This window comes from Molothrus ater, chromosome 13, assembly GCF_012460135.2.
Source record: "Molothrus ater isolate BHLD 08-10-18 breed brown headed cowbird chromosome 13, BPBGC_Mater_1.1, whole genome shotgun sequence".
NCBI lineage: Eukaryota > Metazoa > Chordata > Aves > Passeriformes > Icteridae > Molothrus > Molothrus ater.
The window spans coordinates 1,860,581-1,885,720 of record NC_050490.2 but is presented as its reverse complement, the minus strand read 5'-3'; the positions used below and the strand labels follow the sequence as shown (position 1 = coordinate 1,885,720).

Sequence of the window (25,140 nt, the reverse complement as noted above, 5' to 3'; positions counted from 1 at the left end):
GGGCGGGTCCCGGCCCCGCTGCTCGGTGCGCGGTGGCGGCACCGGGAGCGGCGGCTCGGGCTGGGGCTGGGGCGCGTCGGCCCCGCAGCTGCGGCTCGTTGCGCTCCGCTCGGCCCCGCTCCGCCCGGCCCGGCCCTTAACAGCGGCGCCGTCCCGGGCCGCCGTATGTGAGCCGGGAGGGCAGCGCCGCACCGCCCCGCACCGCCCCCGCCACCAGCACCGCACCGGCACCGGCACTCGGCACCCGGCTCGGCCCCGCGGAGCTCCGGAGCAGCCGGCACCACCCCCCGCCCCAGCACCCCACCATGAGCAACCTCAACAAGGACACCGAGCACACCAACGGCGGCGGCACCGTCGAGGAGGAGGTGGGCGCCGGGGAACTGCGAGCGGCGCTGGGACACCGGAGCGGCCGGGGGACGGGGCTGGGTCGCGACGGCGGCGGGACCAGGGTCGGGCCGGCGGGGATGGAACGCCGGGGTGTCGGGGGACGGCGGGTGGAGCGCAGCGTCGTCGGGGAACCGGGGCTGGGGTACTGGGGATGGAGCAGGGCGGTATCGGGGACCGCGGAGGCGGCACCGGGGCGTCGGGGAAGCCGGGAACGAGCGCAGCGCCTCTTTTGGGGAATGGAGGAGCCGGTGTCAGGGCTGGACCCCCGGGTCGTCGAGGAGCCGGAGCCCAGATGCCGGGACTGCTGCGGGCTGGGAAGCTGGGGCCAGGCTGTGGGAGCCAGAGTACGAGGGTGTTGGTGAGCTGGTGCTGGAGTCCCCGGGCCGCCCCGAGGAGGGGCTGGGGCCGGGCAGGGCGAGTCCCGTGCTCAGCCCGGTGTCCCTGTAGCCTGTGGGGCAGAGGGCTGGCAGGTCCCCGCTCCAACCAGCGCAGCCGGCACCCGTGGGCATGGTGTCCTGTTGCCACGTCCCCGTAGCTGGAGGGCTCCTGGATCCAGCACCGTTCTGCCCGTGTGGGTTGCAAGGGAGACACTTGGACAATAGTGGAGGAGCCCCTGCCCTGCTCCGTGTGTGCTGGCAGCCTGGCTGGGGCTGTAGGACTGAGCTGACCTGCTGGCAGACCCTTCCCCCAGATACCACTGCAAGCCACAGCCTGGATGCTGCTGGATTCAGGGCTGGGAAGGCTAGTGAGGGTCAGTTGTCTGTAGCCACATGCCAGAGCTTGCAGCCCTCCACATTTGCGCTTTGGCTGTCGGAGCCATTGGCTGATGCCATCACTGCACTCCTGGAGCAGGTATTGCCATAGTGGGTTACTAGCTGCCCTCCATCTTGGAGAGGGCTCTGGAAAATGCCTGGCCTTGGAAGTGTTTTGCTGCAGTCCTCGGCGCCTGGCCCTCAGCACCGGGGAGGTGCTCAGTCCCCTCCCCTCGCCGTCCTCCGTGCGCTCTCGCCGCCGCAACATGGCGCCTGGCTTGCTCCACCACCCACCAGGCAGTGCAGCCCGGCACGCCAGCTGACTTGGGGCCATCACATCCCCTGGGCTCCAGCCCCAGCCAGGGGGACCCGAGTAATGGCCTGGAATGGATTGGCAGGTGGTGGCTGGAGCGATGCTGTCCGCAGCGTGGAGCAGGGCATAGGTGATGCGCTGAGGCAATGGGATGTGGATGCTGCGGGTGGCGCGTCCCAGCGTCACCGGGTGGGCTGAGAGCCTGAGCACCTGGGCCCCTGTGCCACACCTGAGGCCCTGTGCCGCTCCTGCTGGAGGGAGGTTTGGTACCTGGGGGTTTCACAGGCTGTGCATGAGCACTCAGAAGATTCTATGCAGCTCCTTGATCCAGTTATTGACTGGCGTGCGAAGGTCCCTGAGGTTGGTGCCACTTGGTGTATCCCATCCCAGTGGTGTTGCTCTAGCTGGGCTGGTGCCTCACAGGTGGTCAGGTGAGCTCCTGGTGCTGGGCAAGAGCCAGTCTGTTCCCCACTGCCGGGTGGTTGTTTGGCAAAGCGGGTGCTGGAGCGTTTCAGGAAATCTTCACCCTCTGGAGAGGCTGGTCCTCCCAGGAGTGGACCTTGATGGCTGGAAAACTGAGTTAAAGATGGCATCCCTGGGGAGTGTGCAGGGGTTGGACAGAAGGGGCTCCTGCTCTCTGCTGTGCAGCCTCCAGGAGCGTGTGGGGAGGGGCTCGGTCTGTCCGCCCTGTTGGATGGTCTGTCCTCGCTGGGTGTGTCTGTCCTCCTGCACCCAGGGCTGCAGCAAAAGACCTGCCACCTGGGTCAGGCTGGGACTGCTGGGGGGTTAATGTCCCTGTCCCTGGTGGGATTGCTGTTGGAAAGTCCTTTCTCCACCAGAATCCAACAGACATAACGCTATGGGTGGTGAGCACAGTTTGGGCTCCATGGTGGCTACCCTGAGCCTACTCTGAATGCTTGTTTTTCCAGTACCTCCTGGCTGACCAGGAGCTGTTCCTCACTGCAGAGGCTAGTGGAGGCATAAGGAGTGACCTTGTATTCAGGATTCCAGCACGGCCTGGGGGCCCAAATTCTTGCCCAGAAGCTCCCCTTCATACAGAGCGATAAATACATTTGGTGCAAAGTGGAATCCCTCAGTCCCAACATATTCAGGAGAGTGTGCTGGAATATTTTCCCACAGTGCATGGATAACACTGCCAGATCCTGGCGCTGTGGACACTCCTCCACCCCCCCACTCCCCCCCACCATTCACCTCCTTCACTGCCTCCCCAGGCGCTCACAGAAGGGCGCCGTGTGCCCCAGATACAGCGGGGCGAAGCTCCCAAATTCAGCCTTTCCCTTTATCTTATCTGTGAGCCCCTGGATCTCGCAGCCGCCGCTTCCTGGCTGGTGACATGCGGAGGACAGGAATGCCTCTCGCTCCTCTCGAGGTCGTTAACGGGAATGTTAAACAAACAGGGCCTAATGTCAGTCCCTGCTGTTCCTCACCAGACACCTCCCCAAACGCGATCCCTCCCCACTTGCTGCTATCTTCTGTTTAATTTTCCAGGCAGCCCAGCCACCGATCTGCGTGGCTGCATCTCTCCTGGCAGTCCTGAAGGGTAGTGTGGGACAGGCCTAGGTGCTGCACTCCCACCCCTGTGGCAGGCTGAGCTTTTTCCAGCAGCTGGAGGAGCTCTCATGCTTCCCATGGACACTGGGTATTGTGTCCACGGCTGCATGGCAATAAAACCCGGTGTGTTCACCCTGCTCTCCGGAGTGCCTGGTGCAGACATGTTGGTTCTACTCTAGAAATTAGTTCTTGCTCTCCTGGGAAGTCAGCAGGAAGTTGTAGGTCTACCACGAGCAGGATGGATCTGGAGCTGACTACATAGATGCTCAAACTGGCAGTTGGAGTCTGTGGTTATCCTGTGTGTCCTCTGGCTGGTCTGAAGGGCCTGTTTGCAGCTCCATGGCTGCTGCTCTTGAGGTAGAGCTTGGGGATCCCAGACTGCTGAAGATGGGAAGTGTTAAATGTGAGGTGTGCTGGGAGAGCCCAGGTGAGGACCTGGCTAAGCTCTGCCAGAGAGGGTCATCTTAGGAAGAAATAATTCCACGTGGCTGGGTGAGGTCCTGGCACAGGCTGCCCTGAGAAGCTGTGGCTGCTCTGTTTCTGGAAGTGTTCGAGGCCAAACTGGATGGGACTTGCAGCCACCTGGTCTAGTGGAAGGTGTCCCTGCCCATGCAGGGGGTGGAACAGGATGGTCTTTAAGGTCCCTTTTAAACCAAATAATTATGTAATTCTGTGATCTTCCCTGTTGGTCCATGAAAGGCTGTAGGTTAGAAAACTCTCTGTTGGAGAGGCAGAAGACTCTTGGCTTGCAGACAATCTCCTCAGTAGCAAGTCCTACGTCCCTTTTTCCTTAGCTGCTGCACCCCACAGCTGCTGGAACTGCCTGGGAATGCTGCTGGTGAGTGGGCTGTGTTATGTGCTGGATGTCTGTAGCACTTCATGGACTGGTGCCAGGCATCTCTTGACTTCTGTAATCTCTGCTTGAGTGGACCTAGATACCTCGTGCATGTGTGGATTCCAGCTCTGCAGCTGCAAACCAATAAGGTTAGTGTGAGTTCTGGAGTCAAATGTCTCCTCTGATGCTGCTCTTCACTGTGAGGAGCATGAAGCTGTAGTAGTTACAGTCACTGCTCGCTAATCCTCTTGCACTTGGCCTGGCTGAGGCAGGACGGTGCCTCAGAGCTGTTTGCATGCATCCTAAAAGCCCCCTAAGTGTTAGATGCAGCTTTCTGTCAGTGACAGATTGTTGGCTGAGCAGACACCCTGGAGTCACCACGCACACAGGGGTTCTGGGAACTGATGTGTTCCCAGACATCCTCTTGGTCTTGGGTTGAGCACTGAGTTGCTCTGACAGGAGGAGGGATGTGGGAATGTCCCCATTATCTCCTTGTGTCCTGTCAATACCCTCTGAAGGAGCTTCCTTCTCCTTTCTCACTCTTTCAAATCTAAATTTCTTAGATGTGAGTCTGAGTGTTGACATCCCAATTCAACTAGTCCCCGTGATGGGGTAATTTCTTTCTCCTGCCACCTGGGCTATTAAATGAGAACCAGCTTCAGAATGAGTCTTCCTGAGGAGCTGCTGAGCAGGACTTTCCCTCCATAGCCTCAGAATTAATGGATTTTTAGTGGTGCCTGTGGAAGTCAGGAAGGGCCAAACTCAATGGTTCCCTTTCTAGGTCTTTGCTTTGTCCTCACCAAAGTAGGAAGGATGCCCTTTGAGGTGTCTGGGAAGTAGCTAAGTGTAGTTCAGGCTTTGCTGTCCTTCCTCATAGCTCTGCTTGAGGATCTGGCACTGTAGGAATTCGAGACTCTTGCTGGAACTAATGTGGAAGGTTGTGGAGTGAAAGATCCTGGAGACTTTGCTGGTCTTGGCCGTGCCAAGTCCTGGAGACTTTGCTGCTTTGTGGGTCACAAAGCAACACTGCTGCCTATTGTGGAGCTCTGCCTGAAATAAAGGCTTCAGCCTGAAGCTTCACTGTGGCATGACTGTAGAAGTGAGGTGGTTATACCTCACTACAAGACTCAGCATCTTCCTGCACCTCATGGGATAGTGGAAACCAAGTTCCCCCTGTGCGTCTGGTCCTGTGAAAGGACCTAATGAGGGGCAGGGCAGTGGGGCACAGCTCCAACACTGGAGCTGCTGAACCTGGCCCATACTGAGTGTGATCCTGAGCCAGGCAGCACATCTGATGAAGAGGGAGTAGTGGCACCAGGTGACCCTGCCCTTGGCATGGCAGAAGTGGGTGCTACAGGCTTGGCAAGGGTGCTCTGGGTCCTGGTGTGCTGGGGTGGCTGGAAACCTGAGGGCCCAGTGGGTGGCCTCACCCTTGTGGAGGTCCTCCAGCCCCACTGCACAGCCCAGGAGAAGCTGTGGAAATGTTTGGGTGGTGCAGGTGGTGTGTGGTTCTTGCATTGCTGTGGGGTGTGTCTGTGGGTCAGAAGCTGTTGGCCTGGGGATGTCTGTCCTTCCCATCTCCTCCATGGACAGGAGTCCCACGTCTCCCTCAATGTGTAGCTGCCCTGGGTCACCTGTAGCAATGGCCTGAAGTGCAACATGGGCCATGGATTGGGAGAGATCAGCCAGAGGGCGTGTTGTGGGTTCGGGTTGGCGCTTTTGCTCCACATTTTGGCAGCACAGCCCTTCCCTGCTGTCTAGTGGTGCTGTCTTGCTAAGAGCTGGGCTGATGCAGTGTTGGCTTAGTCCTGTGGGTGATTGTCATCCTCCTGGTGTCCCCAGAGGTCTCTCTGTGTTGGGGTGACACTCCACTAACTGCTGTCCAGAGTGAAGAGCTGCTGGGAGCTTTCAGCTCTCCATCACCTGGGTTTTATGGAGCTCTTGTTTGTTGGGCTGTGGAGGTACCTGACGTGCTGCATGGGGCTGGGGCACGGCCATGGGTGTGCTGCCCCAGACTGTGTTGATTTGAGGAGACATTCCTCTGGATGTGTCCTGGGAGGCATGGCACTGAAGAGTGCCCAGGAATCATCATGTGGTGGGTGGGGCAGATACAGATGTACTCAATGAAGGATCTGAGGTGAGAATGTTTCTGGTGAGGGTCCTGCTTCCAGACCCATGTCTCCTGCCAGTCTCTACCCTGGGGAGGAGCCTGTTTCACCCCTGTCTCCTGCCTGGGTGTGGGCAGGAAAAGCTGGTCCATAGCAGGTAAAGTCCATGGCTCCAGCTGATGGTGACAGGTGTCTGCAGGTCCCCAAGACCAGAGTTGCAGGTGAGGCTGTCTGGAGCCCGGGGCTCAGTGTGATGGCTGGGTATGGCCAGCATGGATGTGAGTGTCCTTCAGCAGGTTGGCTGTGGCACTGGTGCCTGTCCCCTCTGGCTGAGTGGACCTCTTGGCAAGGTGAAAGGTGATGAAGGCAACCTGAGGGTGCTCAGCCAGCCCCTCCCTGTGCTGGGGAGCTGCCCTGTTGGACAGTAATGTCTTGGGGATTGTGGGGCTGTCCTTTCCAAATGTTTCATCAGCTCTGAGCCCCTGTTGAGGTCCAAACCCATCTGGGTGCTGCTCTTTTTGTGAGAGGCTGCAGAGACAGAGGTGATGGGACTTGATAGCAGGAGCAGGCATCCATGGCAAAGCCACACCAGCAGAGCTTCCTCTGCCAGGGCCAAGGCCTATTCTTGGGTGCTGTCCTGTTGTGCCTGGATTTATCAGCTGCCATGTGCTTCCTGCTCTCCCAGAGTGGGGCTGGTGCCTCTCCTGCTTCCCCCTTGTCAGTGTTTTCTTCCTCCCGTGACCACAGGGGTGGCTGAGCCCTACTGACATCCCCTGCCTGACGTGGGGGAAGAGCAGTGCTGGGGAGAGGCTGCTCTGCCTATGAGCAGTGTGGGACACCACAGCCTTGGGGACAAAATGCTGGTGCACTTGGGCTGGCTTGTGGTCAGCTCTCTTCCCTCTGGGCCGGGGGGACGTTGGTCCTCGTGTGCCTTTTGTGCAAAAGGCTGTTTTTGGAGGGAAATGCCTGAGGCTGCCTTGCTTCAAGCGCTGGGGGAGGTTCAGGGCTCTCTTTCCCCTCCGGGGATGGATGAGCATCTTCCCAGTGCCTGGGGGCTCTGGGCATCCGGGCTGGAGCGGCTCCTGATCCTGCCCGAGGACACCGGAGCTCTGCAAGGGCAGCAGCCCCCGGCTCTTGTCACCTCCCTTCTGGCTGGTGGAGGGGAAACTGAGGCACGGAGCAGTGAAGTAGCCAGTTGCAAGCCCTTTCTCCCGGGATTCCTGCTCCGTGCTGTGGAGGCTGCCCTGCTTGCCTGCCGGGCTGTCCCTCGCACACACCACACATCCCTCTCTCCCAGTTTTCTCCTCCCTTGCGGTTCCTGGGGCTGTGCTGAGGACCAAAACAGCTCCAGGTTGCAATGGCAGGACGCTGCAGCCCCGGGGCCGTGTGTGAGACACCGAGGGGAGGATCCTGTCCCATTTTTCAGCCCCGCCAGTGGGCTGCGTGTGTTCCCCTCCCCTCAGCCCTGTTGTGCAAGCTCCCGTGCCTTATAAGTCCCGGCTCCGGGGGCAGCGCAGCCTCGCCGCATTCCAGCGCTCTCGCGTCAAGTGGCCCTGGCTGCATCACAGCCACCAGGACCGGGCTCTGTGTCCCCCTCTGGCCTCGCTGGTCACCCCCGATGGCAGGCAGGCACCCCACTGGGCAAAGCTGCGCTCCATATCCCTGTGGTCCGTGTCCCTGAGCTCCTGGCACCGCGGAGCGGGAAGTGCCTTTGCGATGCTGTGGCAAAGCTTTGTCCCTGTCCTCGGCAGGGTGGCATGGGGCTGGTGGCATAGGAAGAAGGCTCAGTGTCTGTTAGTTCACAACAATATATCTATATACTAGAGGGAGATGACTCGTTTCTAGGGAAAACTGGTGTGAGACTGGAGTGGCTTCCTGGAGAGGGGGAATGTCCAATGGCACAGTGTGGGGGAGGCATTAGAGCACATTCCTGCTGTACCTGTGCTCAGGTGTCTCTGAGCCTCTGCTGTGCTGCAGGTGCTGCAAGTATGGATCCAGGACCAGGCCAGTTCTGGGGGCTGGAGTAGCCCGAGCTGTGCCGTGGGTGATGTAGTTAAAGGACTGATCTCTCCGGGGGGGAGGGTTGGCCTTGCTGGCTCCAGGAGGGGGATTTGGAGCAATGTTCTAACAAAAAAACCCCAATCACTGCACCCTCAGGGTACCTTTGCCCTTGCATCAAACATTTCTGACATTACTCAACCCTTTTGGGGCTGCAGGGCAGCTCAGAACTCTCTTTTGAGAGCTCTTACTCCAAAGCAGCTGTGGCCAGGAGCTGTGGGAGCTGTGCTGCTCTCCTGGCAGTGCTGGGGCTGTGGCAGCACAGGGCAGGTGCTGCTGCTTGGCTCCTTTACAGCCCTGGTGTGAAGCTCCTGGCTGTGCTGGCCCAAGGTTGTGTCTCTTTGGGGAGATGCAGCTGTGCAAGGACTGACACTGACAACTCGAGGGCTGAATGGTTTGTCCTGTCCCTCCTCCCCCTGGGTGGGAAGCTGTGCTGGGGTCCTCCCTCTCTGAGATGGCCTGGATGGTCTTGTCCCTCCTGGCTTGAACCCTGTTTTCCATGGCTCTCCTCCATCTCTATCAGGTGTTTGGACTGGAGACATCCCCAGAGGGGCAGGGATGGGGAAGGGGCAATGTTTTCAGCAGGGCCTGCAGCAGTGTGACCCTACTGGGCTATCCCAGGTGAGAGCTGTTCCCTGTCCTGCTTCCCCCATGCCCATGTGTGCAGTTCAGATCCCTGGCTGGGATGTGGCTGCTCTCACCTGGCATCAGAGCCTAAGAATGAGCAAAAGAACATGGCATTCCTGGACATCTGCTCCTGCTGCATGTCTGCACATGTTGTTTGGCCCAGGCAGTTCCTGATCCAGCCCTGGATGGACATTTTTGATGGTGTTTTTGTTTGGTTTGGTGGTTTTTGTCCTGCGCCTTTTCCAGATGCACTGTGGGGAGGCTGGATTTGGTGTTTGGTGGCAGGGACTTGAAGTAGGGCATGTTTTAGCAGAAGTTATCCTGTTGTGGCATGTTGATTGTAAGGGCTGGATGCCTGGATTTGTCAGCCCTGGGTGGTACCATGGGGCTCTCAAAGCCTGCAGGACTTGGGCTGACTGGAGAGTCCCAGTTTGGTTAATCCACTGCAAGATGCTTGTCTAGACCCCATTGCCCTCATCTACAGCTTCCTCTCTTTTGGGAGCAGGGGAAGAGGCTGGGCCAGGTTGCCCACAGTGCACAAGAGGCTCAGACTGGTGACCTGCCTCCTGATTTTCTCCTGTGGGGTAACCTAAATCTCCTTTGCTCACTCTGTCCCTTGAAAATATTGCTCAGGTCTCTCACCAGCCTCACTCTCCCTTCACTGAATAACTTGGTCTCCCTCTTTCCTTACCCTTCTCTAGATCACTTATGGATGTGCTGAATTGTTGAGATAAAGCCAACTGCTTGGTCTTGTTGCTTCCAACAAGCCATTCTGAGCTGGGGCTTCCTTAGTTTGTCCTGAGACCCTCTTTGGAGAGGTTGGCTGGTGGCATTTGGAATTGCCTATGCTTTGGAGCAATTGTAGCCCTTGCTGGGTGCTGTGGCTTGGCTTTCCAATGCCCTTTCAGTGCTGTGGATGGTGACAAACAGGACTTGGAGGCCAAGGGAAACTTCTGGTCAGCGAGAGGAGATTTCTTGCTCCTGTCCTTGGCAGCAACTGATGGGGCTGGCACTGGGAGCCTGTTACCTCTGACAAAGAGCTTTCCTGGGCACCTGCCTTGCTGTGTCCAGGCTGATGTGAGGGCTCCAGCTCTGGCTCCCCCTTCCCTGAGCCACCAGGCATCTTCCCTCCAGTCACGCCTGTCGCAAGGAGTTACCGAGTGCCGCATCACGGGGCCATTTAGAGACCCAACAGGGATGTGGATTTCTGTCTGCTCGGAAGAAAAATCCATTCTGGGGGCTGAGCGCACTTGGATCCTGAAATATTGAAAAGGGACAATGCTTTCACATGGCTGAGGCACATGTGTGCCACCACACTCTGCAGTCCTCCCCTGCAAGAGATGGCTGTGGGTCTTTTGGGAACGCTCTGTGGAGCTCATGCTCAAGTGCAAGCATTGAGGTCTTCGAGGCAGGCAGCAAGCCAGGGAACAGTGGCATTGTCCCCTCTGTCCAGGCATGGGGTGGCCTTGGAGTGGTGCCTTAAAGCACCACATGTAGGGTGGGATGGTGGGGAGCCTGTCAGACTGAGCCTGAGCTTGGAAAGTGTTCCTGAATGCTCCACACGGCATCCTGCTTCCCAAGGCAGGGCAAAGCAAGAGTGTGTGGTAGAGGCATCCATGTTGAAGGGCCAGCGGATGGGAAGGGTGCTCTGGTTCTGCTCCTGAGCTGTGCTGGGCCAGAGAAGGCTCCTCACACTAGACTAGTGGGGGACAGTGGCAGCCCTTAGTTTCAGCATGCACAGGAGAGCAGGAGCACCCCAAGCCTTTCACAGTCACTGTTCATCCTGGGGGGCTTTACCCTGGGAATGGCATTTTTCTGCCTTGGCAGGACTGTCCTGGGCACAAGAGCTGAAGGAGGTGAGTTTTCATCTGTAAGTAAGAGAAACCTCCCTGTGTGGTGGAGTCTCTATCTGGCTGCCCCCAAAGAATTACAGAGGCAGGGGCTCCTGTGTTTCCAGGTCTGCCTCCAGCCCTGAAGCAGGGCAAGCACATTCTTGCTAAAAGTGGTTTTGGACACAGCCCACTCTGCCTGGAGAAGGGGAAATGGCTGAGCAAAACAAAAAAGGGAGCAGAGCCCTTCTGCAAACATAATGGGGTCACTGTGCTGGAAGCAGGCCAGGAGATGAGCTCTGGTTTGGGGCTCCTGCTCCTTGTTCATAATGACAGGTGAATGTCTTCGTGACTTTGGTTGTGCATAACTTCCCTTTCCAGCTCTGTGCTGATTTAAAAAAGCCTCTGCAGCTTCATCAAGCTGCTCCCTATGGGAATAGTGCCAGCCAGTGTGCAGGGAGAAGGTGCTCATGGGGAGTCTGGCTGTTGAGCAGAGTTCTCCCAGGCCATGAGCCTTCAGCACTTTCTCTTCCTGGTTATTCAAGTGAACTATTATCTATAACTTTAATGGATTATCTATTGAAATCCTCCCCTGGCACTGTGTTTTTTGCTTTGACATGAGTGTGTTTGGACTTGGTCCATGACTTGAACAGCCTGGGAAGAGCAGATGGCTACAGGGGTTTGACCCAGCACAGCTGCTCTTGGCTGGGCACAGCAGAATAACTGCTCTGAGAGTGGGTATGGGAGCACTCCTGAAGGTTCTGAGGTGTGCTGGGGAAGGAGCTGGGATGGACCCAAAAATCTTCCTGCAGTCATGTTCTGGGACTGTTGCAGAAGTCAAAAGGGGCAGTGAGGTGTTTCTCAAAATTGAGGGCTGCCTTTGAATTGGTGATGGAATTAAAGTGCCAGGGTAGGTTGAAGAGAGGAGATCCAGTATGTGATCTGTAGAAAGATCTGGAGAGAACTGGGGTTTGTACTGGTCCATTTGGACCTTTGGGATGCGTCAGACTTGGTTCTTGTGGCAGTGTGTGGTCCTTGCCAGTTTAGCCATCAAGGTCCTGTCAGGCTGAGGGGCTGGTGTCCATGCCTTCATCAACCCAGGCCATGGTGCCAGGGCCTGAGGTTTTGTAAGGACATCAATCCTTTGAGGTGGAGGTCAAAGAGCTGGGTGTGTTTTATCCTGGACAACACTCCCTAATGCAGGGAAGGGTTAGTGGACCTTTGATGCAAGGTGTGCTGTTCTTAGTGCACTTCTGAGCTGTGCTCTGTGCTGCTGCTCGGGCAGCAAACCTCTCCTGTCAGTACAGCTGCTCGGCCTCTCTCCTAGGTACGGACGCTGTTTGTCAGTGGCCTTCCTGTGGATATCAAACCCAGAGAGCTCTACCTTCTCTTCCGGCCATTCAAGGTAAGGAGTCTTCAGATCTGGGTTTTGGAGGGAAAGATGCTGCTTTGTGGAGGACCTGGCACCAAAGGTCTGTCAGGGGAAGTAGGGACGACATGGGAACCTGAAGCCAGCACAGGATCCCATGACTTGTGCTCACCTGGGAGCCTCCAGCTGGGGCCTGCCATTGGAGTTGTGCTGCCTCTAAGCTTGAGGAAACCTGCTTGGTCAGCCCTGCTGCTCAGCTGGACCAGCCCTTCCTTGAGGATGTGTCCTCATCCCCCAGACTCTCCAGGCTGTCTCAGGGCAAGTGGGGTTCCTTTCTCTGCACTCCTCTAGCACAGGGAGGGTGCTCTGCTTCCTCTAGGCACTAGCCAGGGCAGGGTGCTCATCTTTGTAGCTGGATGAAGATCTAGAAAATTGAATTTTTCCCCAAAGGGCCAGGATGGAAGAGCTAAAATACCTTCTCTGTTCCCAGTCTTCTCTACTGGTGGAAAAGAAGTGTTAGTGTCCCTGTTTCTACTGTGGCCCCTGCCCTGTGAAGGGCTTGGTGCTGCAGGAACTCCTGAAGTCTTTGTGTTGTGTCTTGGTTGCAGCGTGGCCTCCTCAGGAGCCTGGCACTGACTTGTTTCTTCTCTCCTGCAGGGTTATGAGGGGTCACTGATCAAGCTGACTTCAAAGCAGGTACCTCCTTTCAGCCTGGGTATTTTTGGCTTTTGCTATCAAACTGGACATGCCAGGAGGGGAGAGGGGACAGATCCCATTCCACTGTGTAAAGCACTGTCTGGGCCAGCAGCAGCCACACTGAGGGGTTCTACATTCCAGCATGTTCTGAATGTCTCCATGTCTCCTCCTGCTGCCCTGGGTGAGCCCTGAGGCTTCAGCCCCAAACCTTGTGCTGCCATCAGCCTTCCTCTCTCCCATGCTGATCAAGGCAGGGGTAGCCATGCTGGGGGCTTGTCAGGGTGAACAGTGTCCCCACACATGAGAACACCAAAACATTTGTGGTGGGAGCAGATCAGAGCAGGAATCTTGAGCCAATGCCCCAAGCTCTGCTTGAAGCCCCTGTGCAGCTTAGGATGGTCTCTTCTGCTGTTGTCTGGGACAGAGGGGTGGTAAGGCAGCCTGAGGAGCTGGAAGAGTCTTCCAAACTGAAATGGTGTTGTTTCTTTTAGCCAGTGGGTTTTGTGACCTTCGACAGCCGGGCTGGCGCTGAAGCAGCCAAGAACGCCTTGAATGTGAGTACCCAAAGTGCTGGGGGGCTGCAGGGCTGGGGCCATGTGCCTTGCTGGACCCAGAGTGAGGGCAGAGACAGGCAGGGCATCTACCAGCTGTGCTCTGGACTGTGGAAGTGAAATGGTCCTGCAGCGTCCCAGCAGGGAGGCAGGAGAGCTGTTCAAGGCTGACATCAGCCTGGGCAAATGGATGCAAGCTGTCTCTATGCAGTTTTTGACCACTGGAAGACAGCTCTGAGGGTGTGGAGACCTGCTGTGACTCAAGAAAGTATCTTGAGGATGGTCAGCATGGAAAGGACACCCAAAATGATCCCCATCCTGAAGGAGTGTTGGTGGGATCTGGTCAGCAAGACATGGTTCTGCTGTGCTGTAGACCTTGCCTTGGGCTTTGTGACACCTGCTAGTGCCTCTGCTCAGGCTGGCAGAAGGTGTAGATGGGAGCTCCCACACAGATGGGATTATTCCAGCTCCAGAATAGACAGTTACCCCAGCTTCAGCAGACAGACCTTTCCTGAGCCATGTTGATATCCATCCCTGCTGTAGTGGTTGGTGAACTGCACATAAGGAGCAGAACTGTGTCCCTCATGTTGGAAACAGTGCTTCTGGGTCTAACGGTAGTCCTGGCCAGCTAAGAATAAAAATAAAAGCACGTGGGAGCTTGAGCATTGCAGTGAGGTGACAAAAATCTGGGCATGTGACTGCAGAGTGGTGGCCTTGGTTCCTCAGTTGGCCTTTGCTCCATGAGTAACCACAGCCTGTGCTTGGGCTGGAGCTTCACCTCTGAGAAGCCCCTGTGCTCTCTCCTGTGACAGGGCATCCGCTTCGACCCCGAGAACCCGCAGACCTTGCGGTTAGAGTTCGCTAAAGCCAACACAAAGATGGCCAAGAGCAAGCTGATGGCCACACCGAACCCCACCAACATTCACCCTGCCCTGGGTGCACATTTCATTGCACGGGACCCCTGTGAGTATGCTGGGAGGGGCTTGGGGGTCATGGCTCCAACTCTGAGAATGCAAAGGAGCCCAGACCCACCTCTGTTCTGCCTGGAATCTGCCAGGCAGGGAGGCCAGCAGGGTGCTGGAGCCACAGGAGAGTCACAGGCATCTGGGCAGCACAGAACTGTTGAGACATGAAAGTTGCATTTGGTAGCTCAAGTGATACTATAAATCTTTTAAAGCATCCCTAAATGTGAAGCATAAAGGATGAGTCCTGTGCTATTCACCCTCTATGTAGCCTGGTGGGCTGAGTAGCCCTACTGAGGCTTATGGGGTGACCTGTAATGTGGCTCTGAGCCCCCTGTCCTGCATCCTGTGGCTGCTATGTGGACCAGTGTCCAAAGCCCACGTGGGGCTGTAATGCAACACATCCCTGGGTTCTCCTGTCGAGGCTGGGAGGCTGGAGGAGCAGCTGATCAAGATGGCAGCGCAAAGCTTTAGCCTGGGGTGGGTAATCCAGAGCCTGTCCCCAGAGCAGGCTGTTGGGGCCAGTCCTGGGACGCTGTCCCTTGTCTCCTCCTCCTGTAGATGACCTGACTGGAGCGGCTCTCATCCCAGCGTCCCCGGAGGCGTGGGCTCCCTACCCGCTGTACACCACGGAGCTGACCCCTGCCATTCCCCACGCCGCCTTCACGTACCCGGCAGCGGCTGCCGCGGCCGCCGCTCTTCACGCTCAGGTGAGTCGCTCCCCGCTCCCGAGCCGGGGCTGCCCCTCCTGTGTCCCCGCCACGGGGCTCCATCCCCGCGGCCTCCGCTCGGCCGCCCAGACCCTGCCCTCTGCGCCTCGGCTCCGCTGCAGGGCAGCCCAAGCAGGGCTCTGTGCAGCCCAGAGCAGGCAGGGCTGGCTGAGGATTTCTGACCCTGCAGGGGCAGGAGGGTGGGAGAAGTCAGGGCTCCATTTCTGGCTGGTCTTGTTGCCCCCCATGGCCAGAGAACTCCACTGAGGGACTGCAGGGAGGAAACGCTTCCTGCGCATGACATAGCTATGAAATGTCATCCCAAGTCACAGCAAAAGCAGCAGAGGGGCTCAGCCTAATGACTTACACACTTCCAAAGCTGGAGGAGGGTGTCCTGCAGGAGATAAGTGACTAGGGCCTTGCCAGAGTGAGGAGTTGTGATGGAGCAGGGTGTTAGCTACCCTCAGCACAGGCCAGTGAGGAGAGTCATCCCATGCATGAGCCCCTGGAAGTGCAGATGGTGGTGCAAGCAGCTGCCTGGTGTCCCCAGGTCTGACAGCTGAGAATGCAGAGATGCCTGAACTGGTCTGGCAGATGCTTTAACGTACAGAGACCACATAAACCTTGAAACCATCAACATGCAAAGGGAAAGTCAAAACAGAGTAGCAGTGTCCTAATTCCAAGTTGAGGTGCTTGGTTTGAAGCACTTGTCCAGGAGAAGCTGGAAGCCCTGTCCCTCCCTGCTCAGTGTGACCAGCCAGCTGTGCTGTGCCTGCTTCTGTGTCTGCTCCCGTTGTGGTGCCATGGGAGACTGGGGCAGTGGGACTGAGCACTGGGGCTTAACCTCTGCTCTCTGCCCTGCCAGGCAGGGTGTTGACTCCTACTCTTCCCTGCTTAAATGGAGAGCAGGAGGAGCTGTGTCCTCTCACCTTGCTGTCCTGGCTGGCAGTGAGCTGTGTTGGCCCTTGGGCATCCTGTTGCTTCCTGTAAGCTTTGTGATGGTAACTGCCCAGCTTCAAGCCAAGCTTGCTTCCCAAATGCCATGTGGGGTGGATGCAGACTCCTGTCCTCTGTCCTGCCCCTCTCACACCTGCAGATCTCTCCTTCTGCCCTTCTACAGGTGAACTGTTGCTGGGCTGAAGCTCCAGGGGGGTAGGGAGAAGTACATTGGGGTTCAGGACAGGACCAGGAAGAGCACTGGAATGTTCTTCCAAGGACCTCCAGAGCCAAGCTGCTTCTTCACTGGGAAGGTTGTTCTTGCTGGTGTTTTCCAGAAGTTGGTGGTGGTGCCCACAACTACAGGGCTGTGCTGTGCTCCTCAGTGGCTCAGGAGAGAAGTGTTTTCCTGCCCCTTGTGTGTGTAGGGTGGTGGTCAAGGATGAATTGTCCCTGGAAGGGAGGACCAGGAAAAATCAACCCCTCTGGCCTGGCTGAGCTGGTTGAGGGAGGTGAAACTTTCACTGCAGTTTCTTCCAGGGTGTTCACTGGTGACTGCATAGGGACCCTGAGTGTGAGGCTTAGACACCCAAACTTTACGGTGCAAAGTTGGGGAGAAAAGTCCACTTTTCTGGAGGGTATTAAGGAGGCCTCCAGCTACATCTTTTCCTTCTGGGGTCTTAGTTCCTACCCTCCAGCTAGTGAGCTGTTGGTTTCTAAAGAGGTCGTCTGGCCTCATCCTAAGACCTGAGGAGCTCCCTGTGTAGGTAGAGCTCCCTGCCCAAGGGGGTCCGTGGGTGGTGATGGGCTCCAAGCCTTAGGGAGCCAGTGCAGCCCCTCCAGGCTGTGCCTGGACCCAGCTCTTTTCCAGAGAGGCTGCTGGGCAGTCCCAGCTGCTCCTGGCTGTGCTGAGCCAGTGCTGACCCTGCAGGGGCATGTCCTGGCACAGGATATGTTACCAATAAAATTTAGTGGGGTTAAACATTACTCGTGCTGGCAGCTCTGGGCTGGAGCCCTGTCCCTTGCAGAGCTGAGGGTGGAGCACAACAGGGAGATGACTTTTGCTCACAAACTGGGCTAAAAGCTGTGCCCTTAGTCCTGTGTGCTGAGCCCTCTGCCCTCACTGGGAGGGGCTGGCTCACTCATCTGCTGGGCTTATGGGTTATTCCCCAGAACAGTCACAGTTCTTCCTCCTGCTGGACTGGTGTGGGCTGGAGGGCATCCATGGGGATGGCCAGAGCTGTAGCAGCTCCACAGTGATCAGCCTTGAGGCAGGCAAGAAGTTGGAGGATGTAGCTAAACCGAGATCTTGTCACAAGAGATTTAAACCTGAAGGGCTCATCTTCTTGCAGAGCTGAGTTCAGCAATGGGGAGAGGAGGTGGCCTGGCCTGGCCTCCTGAAGAGCTGCCCAGAGGGCTGGCAGGAGGGATGAGGGGCAGGAGGTGGTGAGAGGCTGGCCTGGCCTCGGGAACCCTTGGTAAGCCACTCCCAGCGATGGCTGCTGCTCCTGGCTCGTCCTTGCCTTGGCACTGCTCCAGGCAGGCACCAGGCGGCTGCAGCTGGGACTGTAGCCTGACCCTGCCCCACCGGGGACTCCGCTGACTTTAAGATTGTCCCATCTGCCTTCCCTCCCTCCCACCCTCTCTCAAATCCCTCCTTTGATGTCCCTAGTGAACTCCAGCCATGATGCCAGCGCAGGCTAGCCCCGAAGCTCAGAGCTGTCCCTGGAGATGGGACGCCCTAGTGATGCCTTATTGCAGCTAGTGGAGTGGCTGTACCACAGCTCCATTCCTAGAAGTGTTAAGCATGATGGCAGCCACGTCTGGAAAGACTGGTAAGGTAACCATCTCTCCTCCAAGGTGCACTGTGGGATTTGCAAGCTTCTGCCCATCTCTGTAGCCCGTATCTCCTTGGCAACCCAGTGCATGGGCCTCACGCTACCCACCCACCAGAGCCTGGGGAATGAGATGCCAGGCCTTCTTTCTAACCCACATCTCCAACTTGGCAGCACATGACATGGCGCACACAGCATGGCACCATCTTACATCAGCTCCTCCAGCTGAGCCAGGCTCGGCCAGGCCCTGCCCTGGGAGGGGAGCAGCCCGGTTGGGCTGGGGCAGACACCACCCTGCCACTCAGCCTGAAAGAAACCTGGTTTCTCCCCAACCTTGACCCCTTCAAGGGCAACCAGAAATACACCTTGACCTCACTCTTGGCACACGGTGGGGGAGGTGAGTGACGTGGTAGTTGATAGCACACGACTAAATTTTAGTGGGCACCGTAGACAACAGCACTTGCCGGTCACTTTGTTCCAGAATCGCCCACCGGGACAGACCCTGCCCTGATCGTGGGTCTAATCTCACTGCTTTCCTCTCTGGTAATGGAAATGGAGCCAGTTCCTACCTGGAGCTTGGCTTCTCTCTTGCAACCTGAAATCACAGGCAGGACCCAGGCTGTGTGAGCTGTAATGAGGGAATCAGCAGCCTTGGGAGAGAGGGGTGTGTGGTGTAGGAGATTGGGAGCTTGGGAAGAGGGAAAGGCCTGGGACTGGTTGCCAGGGGGATGGTTGATGTTTGACTGAAGGAAATGAGCCCTGGTTCACTTCTCCAGCAGTGGTTCTGAGCAGACCTTTTCCTCTCTCTGTGGAACTGATGATAAGAAAAGAAGCCACCAAAGATGAGGGCCCAGGTCTGCCTTTGTCCTTAGAAAACTGTGAGGTGCAAAGATGTGCAGAGTTATAATTTCCCCTCCTGGGAAGATGGGAAGAGCTTGACACAGGTATAGAGACAATGACACAGCTTGTCTGGTTCTGCTTGGTCCTGGTAGACAGAGCTGTCCATTGCTGGTAAGAGGGACTTGGGCTGCACTGTGTCTCTGAGGTGGAGCCACTGGTTTGGGGTGCCCCTAAACCAGGCTGTGAGTGGGCAGCCAGGGATGCCAGGGCAATCCAAGCTTCTAGAACTCTTTTGCAGAGATGCTTCCAGCTGTGGCAGCACCCATGGGGCAGGACTCTGCTCTGGGCAGGACTTGCTGTGGGAAGCAGGTTGGATGCCGGACTGGCCCATAAAAACATGGCCAGGTGGTGTTGCTGGGGACACAGCTGATGTGTTGGGTGCCTGGAGTCCCTGGTAGGTGTTTCCAAGGCAGTGAGGCAGCTCAAGGCCTGAGGGCACAGAGATGCCAGTCTTTTTGGGAGGGGGCTGCCAAGGTTCCCTTGAAGCATCTCCTTGAGGAGATGGCAGAGGCGGGTCTCTGATTCTGGGACCTGTCCAAGTGAGTGGTGGGTGGAGGGAGCAGTCCTGGATCATGGCTGTGTGGTTGTGCAAGAGCCTGGAAGGACCTTGGGACTTCCTGGTGCTGGGTTGAGGCTGATGCCATTGATGAAAGCAGAGGTTGGTCCCAACTCCCTTTCCTTTGCAGGGAAAAGCTGACAGACCCACCCTAGACTGGAGACAGGATGAATTTTCTGTCCCTAATAACTCGTTGCCTGTTGGTGCTGTTGTGTAGGGACTTCCCAGGAATATTTCTCTCTGGGCCAGCTCCATGCTTCCCAGAGATGTGAAGCCTCTTGTTCAAGATGTTCATGGTTGTGGCAACTTTCTAAACTCCAGTGACAGTGGTGGCATAGCTGGCCAAGCAGCTCCCAGCCAGCAGCTCCCTCCTAGCCAGGGAAAAGCAGGCAGGAGATGCTCTGGGCATGCTCCAAGCAGAGGATGCTCTGAGCAGCTGTCCTGGCTAAGTGGTGGTGAAAGGGACTGCTGGGCCATCAGAAGAGACTTGTGGCCAACAGTGGCTCTCCCTGGCTGGCTCAATCCAAAAGAAAGCAACACAACTTGCTGTAAAAAAGGGAAATGCTTCCTTGCTGCAGTCTCAGAGAGGGGTGTGTCTCCCTGAGCCATAGAGTGCAAGGTGTTGGACTGATGGATGGATGCACACCTGTTAAAATGTTCCTGAGAGGATGGATCAGTGCCTGCCTTGTGCCAGATGCTCCTTGCCTTGCTGTGGATGGTGTGCTGATCCTCCAGCTCTCCCTCACCAGAGCTCCTTGTGGAGATGCACGGGCTGGATCCCACTGCATCTGGTGTTCCTGGTGCTGGGCTGAGCTGCTCTGGTCCCACACCTCGTTGTGCCCCACCCCAGCCCCTGAGGGGCCCTCCAGCAGGTGCCAGGGTGCAGTGCCCGCTCTGGGGTGGGTGTGTGTCCAGCACACACCAGTGGGTGAGGTGCTGCCATCCTTGCCTGCCTGGTCACACTCCATGGGCTGTGTCCAGATGGAGCAGAGCAGCTCTCCCTGCCCGTGGGGGCTGCCCAGGGCTCGCACCTGTGCTGCTGCTGCCAGCTGCTCCTGGCTTGCCAGGCTGAGCATCTCAGCAGCACCAGTGAGGGTTTGCTCTGCTCTTCAGCAGCTTGGCAGGGAGATGCAGCTCTTGGATGTGTTGGTTGGATCCTACCAGCTCCCAGGAGCGGAGGGAATCATCCCTGGGGACCATTCCAGCTGTAGAGATAGGTCAGAGCTCTGAGATGCTGGGGCTGGCTGCAGACCTAGAGGTAACTAAGGAGGAAAGGCAGGTCCTCCAAGCCAAAGGTGCTCTGAGGAGGGACCTGTGTGTTTGGTCCTTGTTTCCCCTCTTCTGAAGGATTTGCCCTCCCTGGGGATGGTGGACAGTTGGATACTTAAATTCTGAGAGCATTGGGAGAGACAAAGGAGGTTTTGACAAGGAGAGTGGGGCTCTGATGGGATGTTTCTCTGCCCCATTTATGATTTCATTGTGACTTTTAAAAGGCAGCTGCTGGTGTTGTGCTGCAGAAAGGGAGAGGTTTCCTGGCCTCTGGGAGGTGACAGGCAGAGGCACACATTTCTCCTCTCCAGCTGTTTCTGGGACAGATGTTGAAGGCAGCAGCATGAGGCTGCAGCAGTTGGCCAGCAGTGGCTGCCTCATCCCTGTGAGTAGGAGATGTGTTGGTGGTGTGACCAGACTCCTTTCCAATTGTGAGCTAATGCCTCTCCAGAAACAACAGTGTCCCTTCCAGTAAAAGCCTCTCTTGCTGTGCTCTCCTCACCCAGTGCTGAGCATCTCCATCAGTTCTCAGCTTCCTCCTTGATGGATGTAGTATTTGGAGGGGTGTGAAGACAAAACTGCCTAGAGTGTCCTCTTGGCTATCTGCTCTGATCCACAGCTTCCAGTGTTTTCTGCTGGCTTTGGGAACCTCCCTCCTACTGAGTTCCTGCCTCATCCCTTCAAGCCCTTAATCTTTCTGTAGGCTGAAAGGCCTGGCAGGTCATTCCCTTACCCTGCCAGCATGTCAGAGCCTTGGATTGTACCCAGGATTGTCACATCTGTGTCAGCTCCTGCAGGGCTCCAGGCTGAACCCTCTGAATGCAGGGCTGGCCTGTGGGGCCACGGTGGGTCAGGCTGGCTGGGTTTGGTGTGTGAGCATTGCAGACCTGCAGGGGGAAGGCAAGGAGGGCTGGTCCACTGCACTGATGGTTTATTAGCTATGAACTATGAGCTAATTAGCTCAGAGCAGAGCTACAATGTGTGTTTTAAGAGCAAACCAGGACTTCTGTTCAAAGTGGAGGTGCTGAGGCTCTGCAGGGGGGGCAGAAGGTGGCTCTGAGGCAGGATGGAGGGCACCAGGCTGGGCTGGCTGTGCATGGCCTGGCTGTGCTGCTTCCCCAGCCTGCGTGGGGCAGAGGCAGCTCTCAGGGTTAAGCTCTTGCAGCCTTGTGAAGGAAGGGGGAGTTTCCTGCTGAGCAGGAGGAAACTGCTTCCAGCTGTGGAGGGGAGGGTGTGCAGGGGGAGACACTGGCCAGGGAGGACGGCTGCAGAGATGTGGCTCAGCTGAGCAAGCACCTCCTGGTGACAGGGCACAAGAAACCCCTGTCCTTGCTCTGGCAGCTGCTGTGGTGGCCCTGTAAGGTGTCAGTGATGCTGCTGCCCATGCCAAACCTTCCTGGGTAGTGGCTGTGCACAGTGTGGTGGCCCTGACTGGGCAGCAAAGGTCCCTCTCCCAGGCTAAAGGAGAAGTGAAAGGAGACGCTGGGTGGCACTTTGGTGCTGGCACCAGGTGGGACCCCTCACTGGGGGAAGAGGGTCTCCATGCCCTTGATTGCCATGGCTGGAGTGACTGGGATGCTGTGCCAGGGAGTGAGGTATGGAGCCAGCTGGGAGCTGATTTAGTGGCACCCACTTGACTTGTGAAGGTGTCTGGCAAGGGTCCAGCAGATGATGGAACCGTGGAATGGTTCGAGTTGGAAGGGACCTTAAACCAATCCCATTCCACCCCCATGCCATGTGCAGGGACATCTTCCACTAGACCAGGTTGTTCAAGTCTTGTTCAGACTGGCTTTGTTCTGAGCTGATGAGAGGCTCCTGTGAGGACAGAGCTTCTGCTGACTGGCAGGGCTCATTTAGGAGCCTTCTCAAGGCCCATAGCTCATGTGGCTGCAGTTCCTGGCACTGCGGCCCCAATGCCTGTGGGGGCAGAACTTGGCCAGTGCAGAGGTTGTGGCAGTGTGCTGCATGTCCTTGGGAGAGGAGCATCGAGCCAGGCTTGTTTGGGCGAGGGGACAGCTGTGCCAGTATGAATGGGACAAGGGGAGTGGCTCACAGGGGGCTCCAGGGGGTTTTTTGCCACTTTTCTCCCCATCTTAGAACCAAGTCCATCATTGTGCTGGTTCCCAGAGCCCTGACCGTGCTGAGGCTGTGCTTCTCTCCTGGCAGCTGGGGAGGGAGGAGTGGGGGGTGGCTGCTGTGCTCCAGGAGCAGGACCAAGCTCCAAGCTCCAGTTGCTGCTCCTGCTGCTGGATCTGTGCTCAGTCAAGTGGCATGGGCTTGTCTCCTGCTGCTGTCAGGCTCGGAGCTGCTGATGCAGCCCAGCTGGACACACTGGCCCTGCTGACCAGATGGGACCATGTGAATGTCCTAGGCTGTGGGGCTGGGTGTTGCCAGCTCACTGTGTCTCCTGAGGGGCTGGAAAGTGTCTGTTCAGCTATTGTCCCTTGCTTGTTTGTTTGTTAGGTCCCCATCCAGCCATTTCCTTGGCAAGGAGCAGGTCTGAGGAATAGATGTGGCAGCGACCACCTGCCTCCAAGGCTTCCAAGGGAAGCCTCCAAGTCTTGCTGGTTTGCAGCTCTTCCAAGTTCTTCCCATGGTGTGGTTTGCCTGGAGCCACTCCTGGTAGCAGAGTTGGGGCTTGGAAAACTCCGTGGGCATCTGCTGTAGTAGATGAGCCACTTCTTCCCCCTACATGTCCTGTAGAGGTTGTCTGGTTTTAATGTGTGGTCTTGAGATGCCTCCTTTGGCTGGCTGAGGGTGGAGCTATCCAAGGAGTATTTGGAGCTCACCCTGGAGCCTCCTTTCCTGTGCTGGAGACATTTTTGCTCTGTGGACCTTGCACATGGCTTGAAGGAGCTGAAGGTTTGTGCTCTGGCTGAGGTGATCCTGGATCATGGACCTCTGCCATGGCTTTCTTTTCCAGATGCGCTGGTACCCTCCCTCTGAAGCTACCCAGCAAGGATGGAAGTCTCGTCAGTTTTGTTAGTTCATTAGTAAGTAATTAATTACTCTTGGAGTCAGGTCTTTGTCTTGCTCTTCCTTGGGCTCCTTGGACTCTTGGGGGGAGGTGGGATGGGAGCTTGGGCTCAGCCCCAACACCCACCCAGGAATGTGGTTGGGTTTCCTGGACAGGAGCAGGGAGACCCCCAAGCCCTGGGCTGGGGTGGAGGCTGTGGGGGACCCTCAGGACAGGGGTCCAGCTGGCCCTGCTCACCGTGCTCCTCTCCCACAGTGTCTTTCCTGGGCTTGTGTTCCTCCTCCCTGCCTCTCCACAGAGGGATGTGCCAGGGATGATCGCTCCCCCTCTGGATTTGGTACGTGGCCAGAGGACAACGCGCCCGGCCCCGCCGCGCTGCCCCCGGGGCTGCCAGCCCCCCTTTCCCTGGACTGTGAAGCCATCGTGGCCCCAGCCACGGGCTGTGTGCTGCCTCCATCCATCCCTCCCTCCATCCATCCATCCATCCCTCCCTCCATCCCCAGGACCTCCTCCCTGCCTGAGCTTTGCCATCCGGCTGCACTGAAACCCAGCCGGGGCCAGGTCCTGGGCGTCCCCAGGCTCCCCTTCCCCGGGGGCAGCTCGGCTGAAGGAATCGAAAGGCAACATGGGTTTTGCATGTTTTCTGGCATGAATTAAAACACTTAACTTGTGTCTGTGTGAGTGTAAGTTTGTTTGTTCTAGCGTTTGTGTAACCGTTAGCAACAGGTCTTGGCCCAACGGATTGATCCATCAAGGTTTTCCTCTTGCTTCGGTGAAGACTTGGCTTTGAGAAATACTAACTGTCCTTGTCTCACCCCTTCTCCCACCTCCACCCTCCTCTCCCCAGGATGACCAGAAAAATTTGAAAAATGCTTTTTTTTTTTTTTCTTTTTTTCTTTTTTTTTTTTAAAGTATGATGCACTGGGTTTTTGTTCTCATCCATTCTGCTTGTTTTAAAGTCAGGGTTATTGTATTATTTTTTTCCTTCTTCAAACTTCTATATATAGAACAGCTGTAAAATATCTAACCTCTTTTCTTTTTTTTTCCCCACATTCTTCTGATTGGAGAGCATCCAGTCTTGCCAAATAATCAGCCATCCTTATGGGAATACCGAACAAAAAAAAAAGTACGAGTATTTTTGTACCATGTGTAATAAGGAAATATTTATGCATCATAAAGAATTTCTTGTGTGTTTGTGTGCAATTAATTATTATTATTATTATTAAAGAGAAATTGTAATCCTGTAAGATAAGTTAATGTTTAGTTAAAAGCTTGAAAAAGAAGGGTTGTCTTCTGTACCAATGATTCAGTCAGGCATAGTAAACAAGAAATTGTGCAATTTTTGTTTTAGCATCTTATTGCTTGGTATTGAAGTGCTTTAAGTATTATCTGACCATGGCTGTCTCGCTTGTATTAAAAGATTTGAGAATAAGTTGCTCTATAATTGCTGATCCTATGAGAATGTGAAACTGGATAATATATGAAATGCAACCAAAAAAAAAATATATATACCCAGAGGCTGCTGTGACTTTTTCTGTGGTCTTGGTGTTTTCTTGTGGGAATGGTGTGGGATGCTGCAGGCCTGGCCCCGTTTCCCAGGCTGGAAGGATGCAGGCTGCTTTGGGATGCAGCTGAGGACCAGGAGCTGGATCTTCCCTCCCCCCGGGAGCAGGGCAAGCCCTGGCCTGGCCCTGCCTGTGCTGTGGGGGGTTGGTGGTGTGAAGCTCTGCCGGAGGCCTCTGCGAGGGCAGCCCTGAGCTTTTTTGGATGTTTTTGTTCCCCCTTCCCAGCGGCTGTGGAGGCTGAGGCCTCTCCTCCGTGCCAGCAGAGCAGGAGGAGATCTCCATAGAAGGCAAACGCTCTCCATGGCTGGAGCGTTCCCCTTGCGCCCGCCCAGC

The 25,140-nt window shown here is 56.4% G+C and overlaps 1 protein-coding gene across 1 annotated transcript; it reads left to right on the top strand.

The window, feature by feature from the left end:
- The first annotated feature begins 295 nt into the window (after nt 1–295).
- On the top strand, nt 296–24,740 carry RBPMS2 (RNA binding protein, mRNA processing factor 2). The gene is made up of 8 exons (XM_036389714.2): nt 296–365; nt 11,809–11,886; nt 12,508–12,546; nt 13,038–13,100; nt 13,910–14,060; nt 14,621–14,769; nt 23,189–23,258; nt 23,498–24,740. The coding sequence occupies exons 1-7, from the start codon at nt 306–308 to the stop codon at nt 23,249–23,251; spliced, it is 603 nt and encodes a 200-aa protein (XP_036245607.1). The 5' UTR covers nt 296–305; the 3' UTR covers nt 23,252–23,258; nt 23,498–24,740.
- The last annotated feature ends 400 nt before the right edge of the window (nt 24,741–25,140 follow it).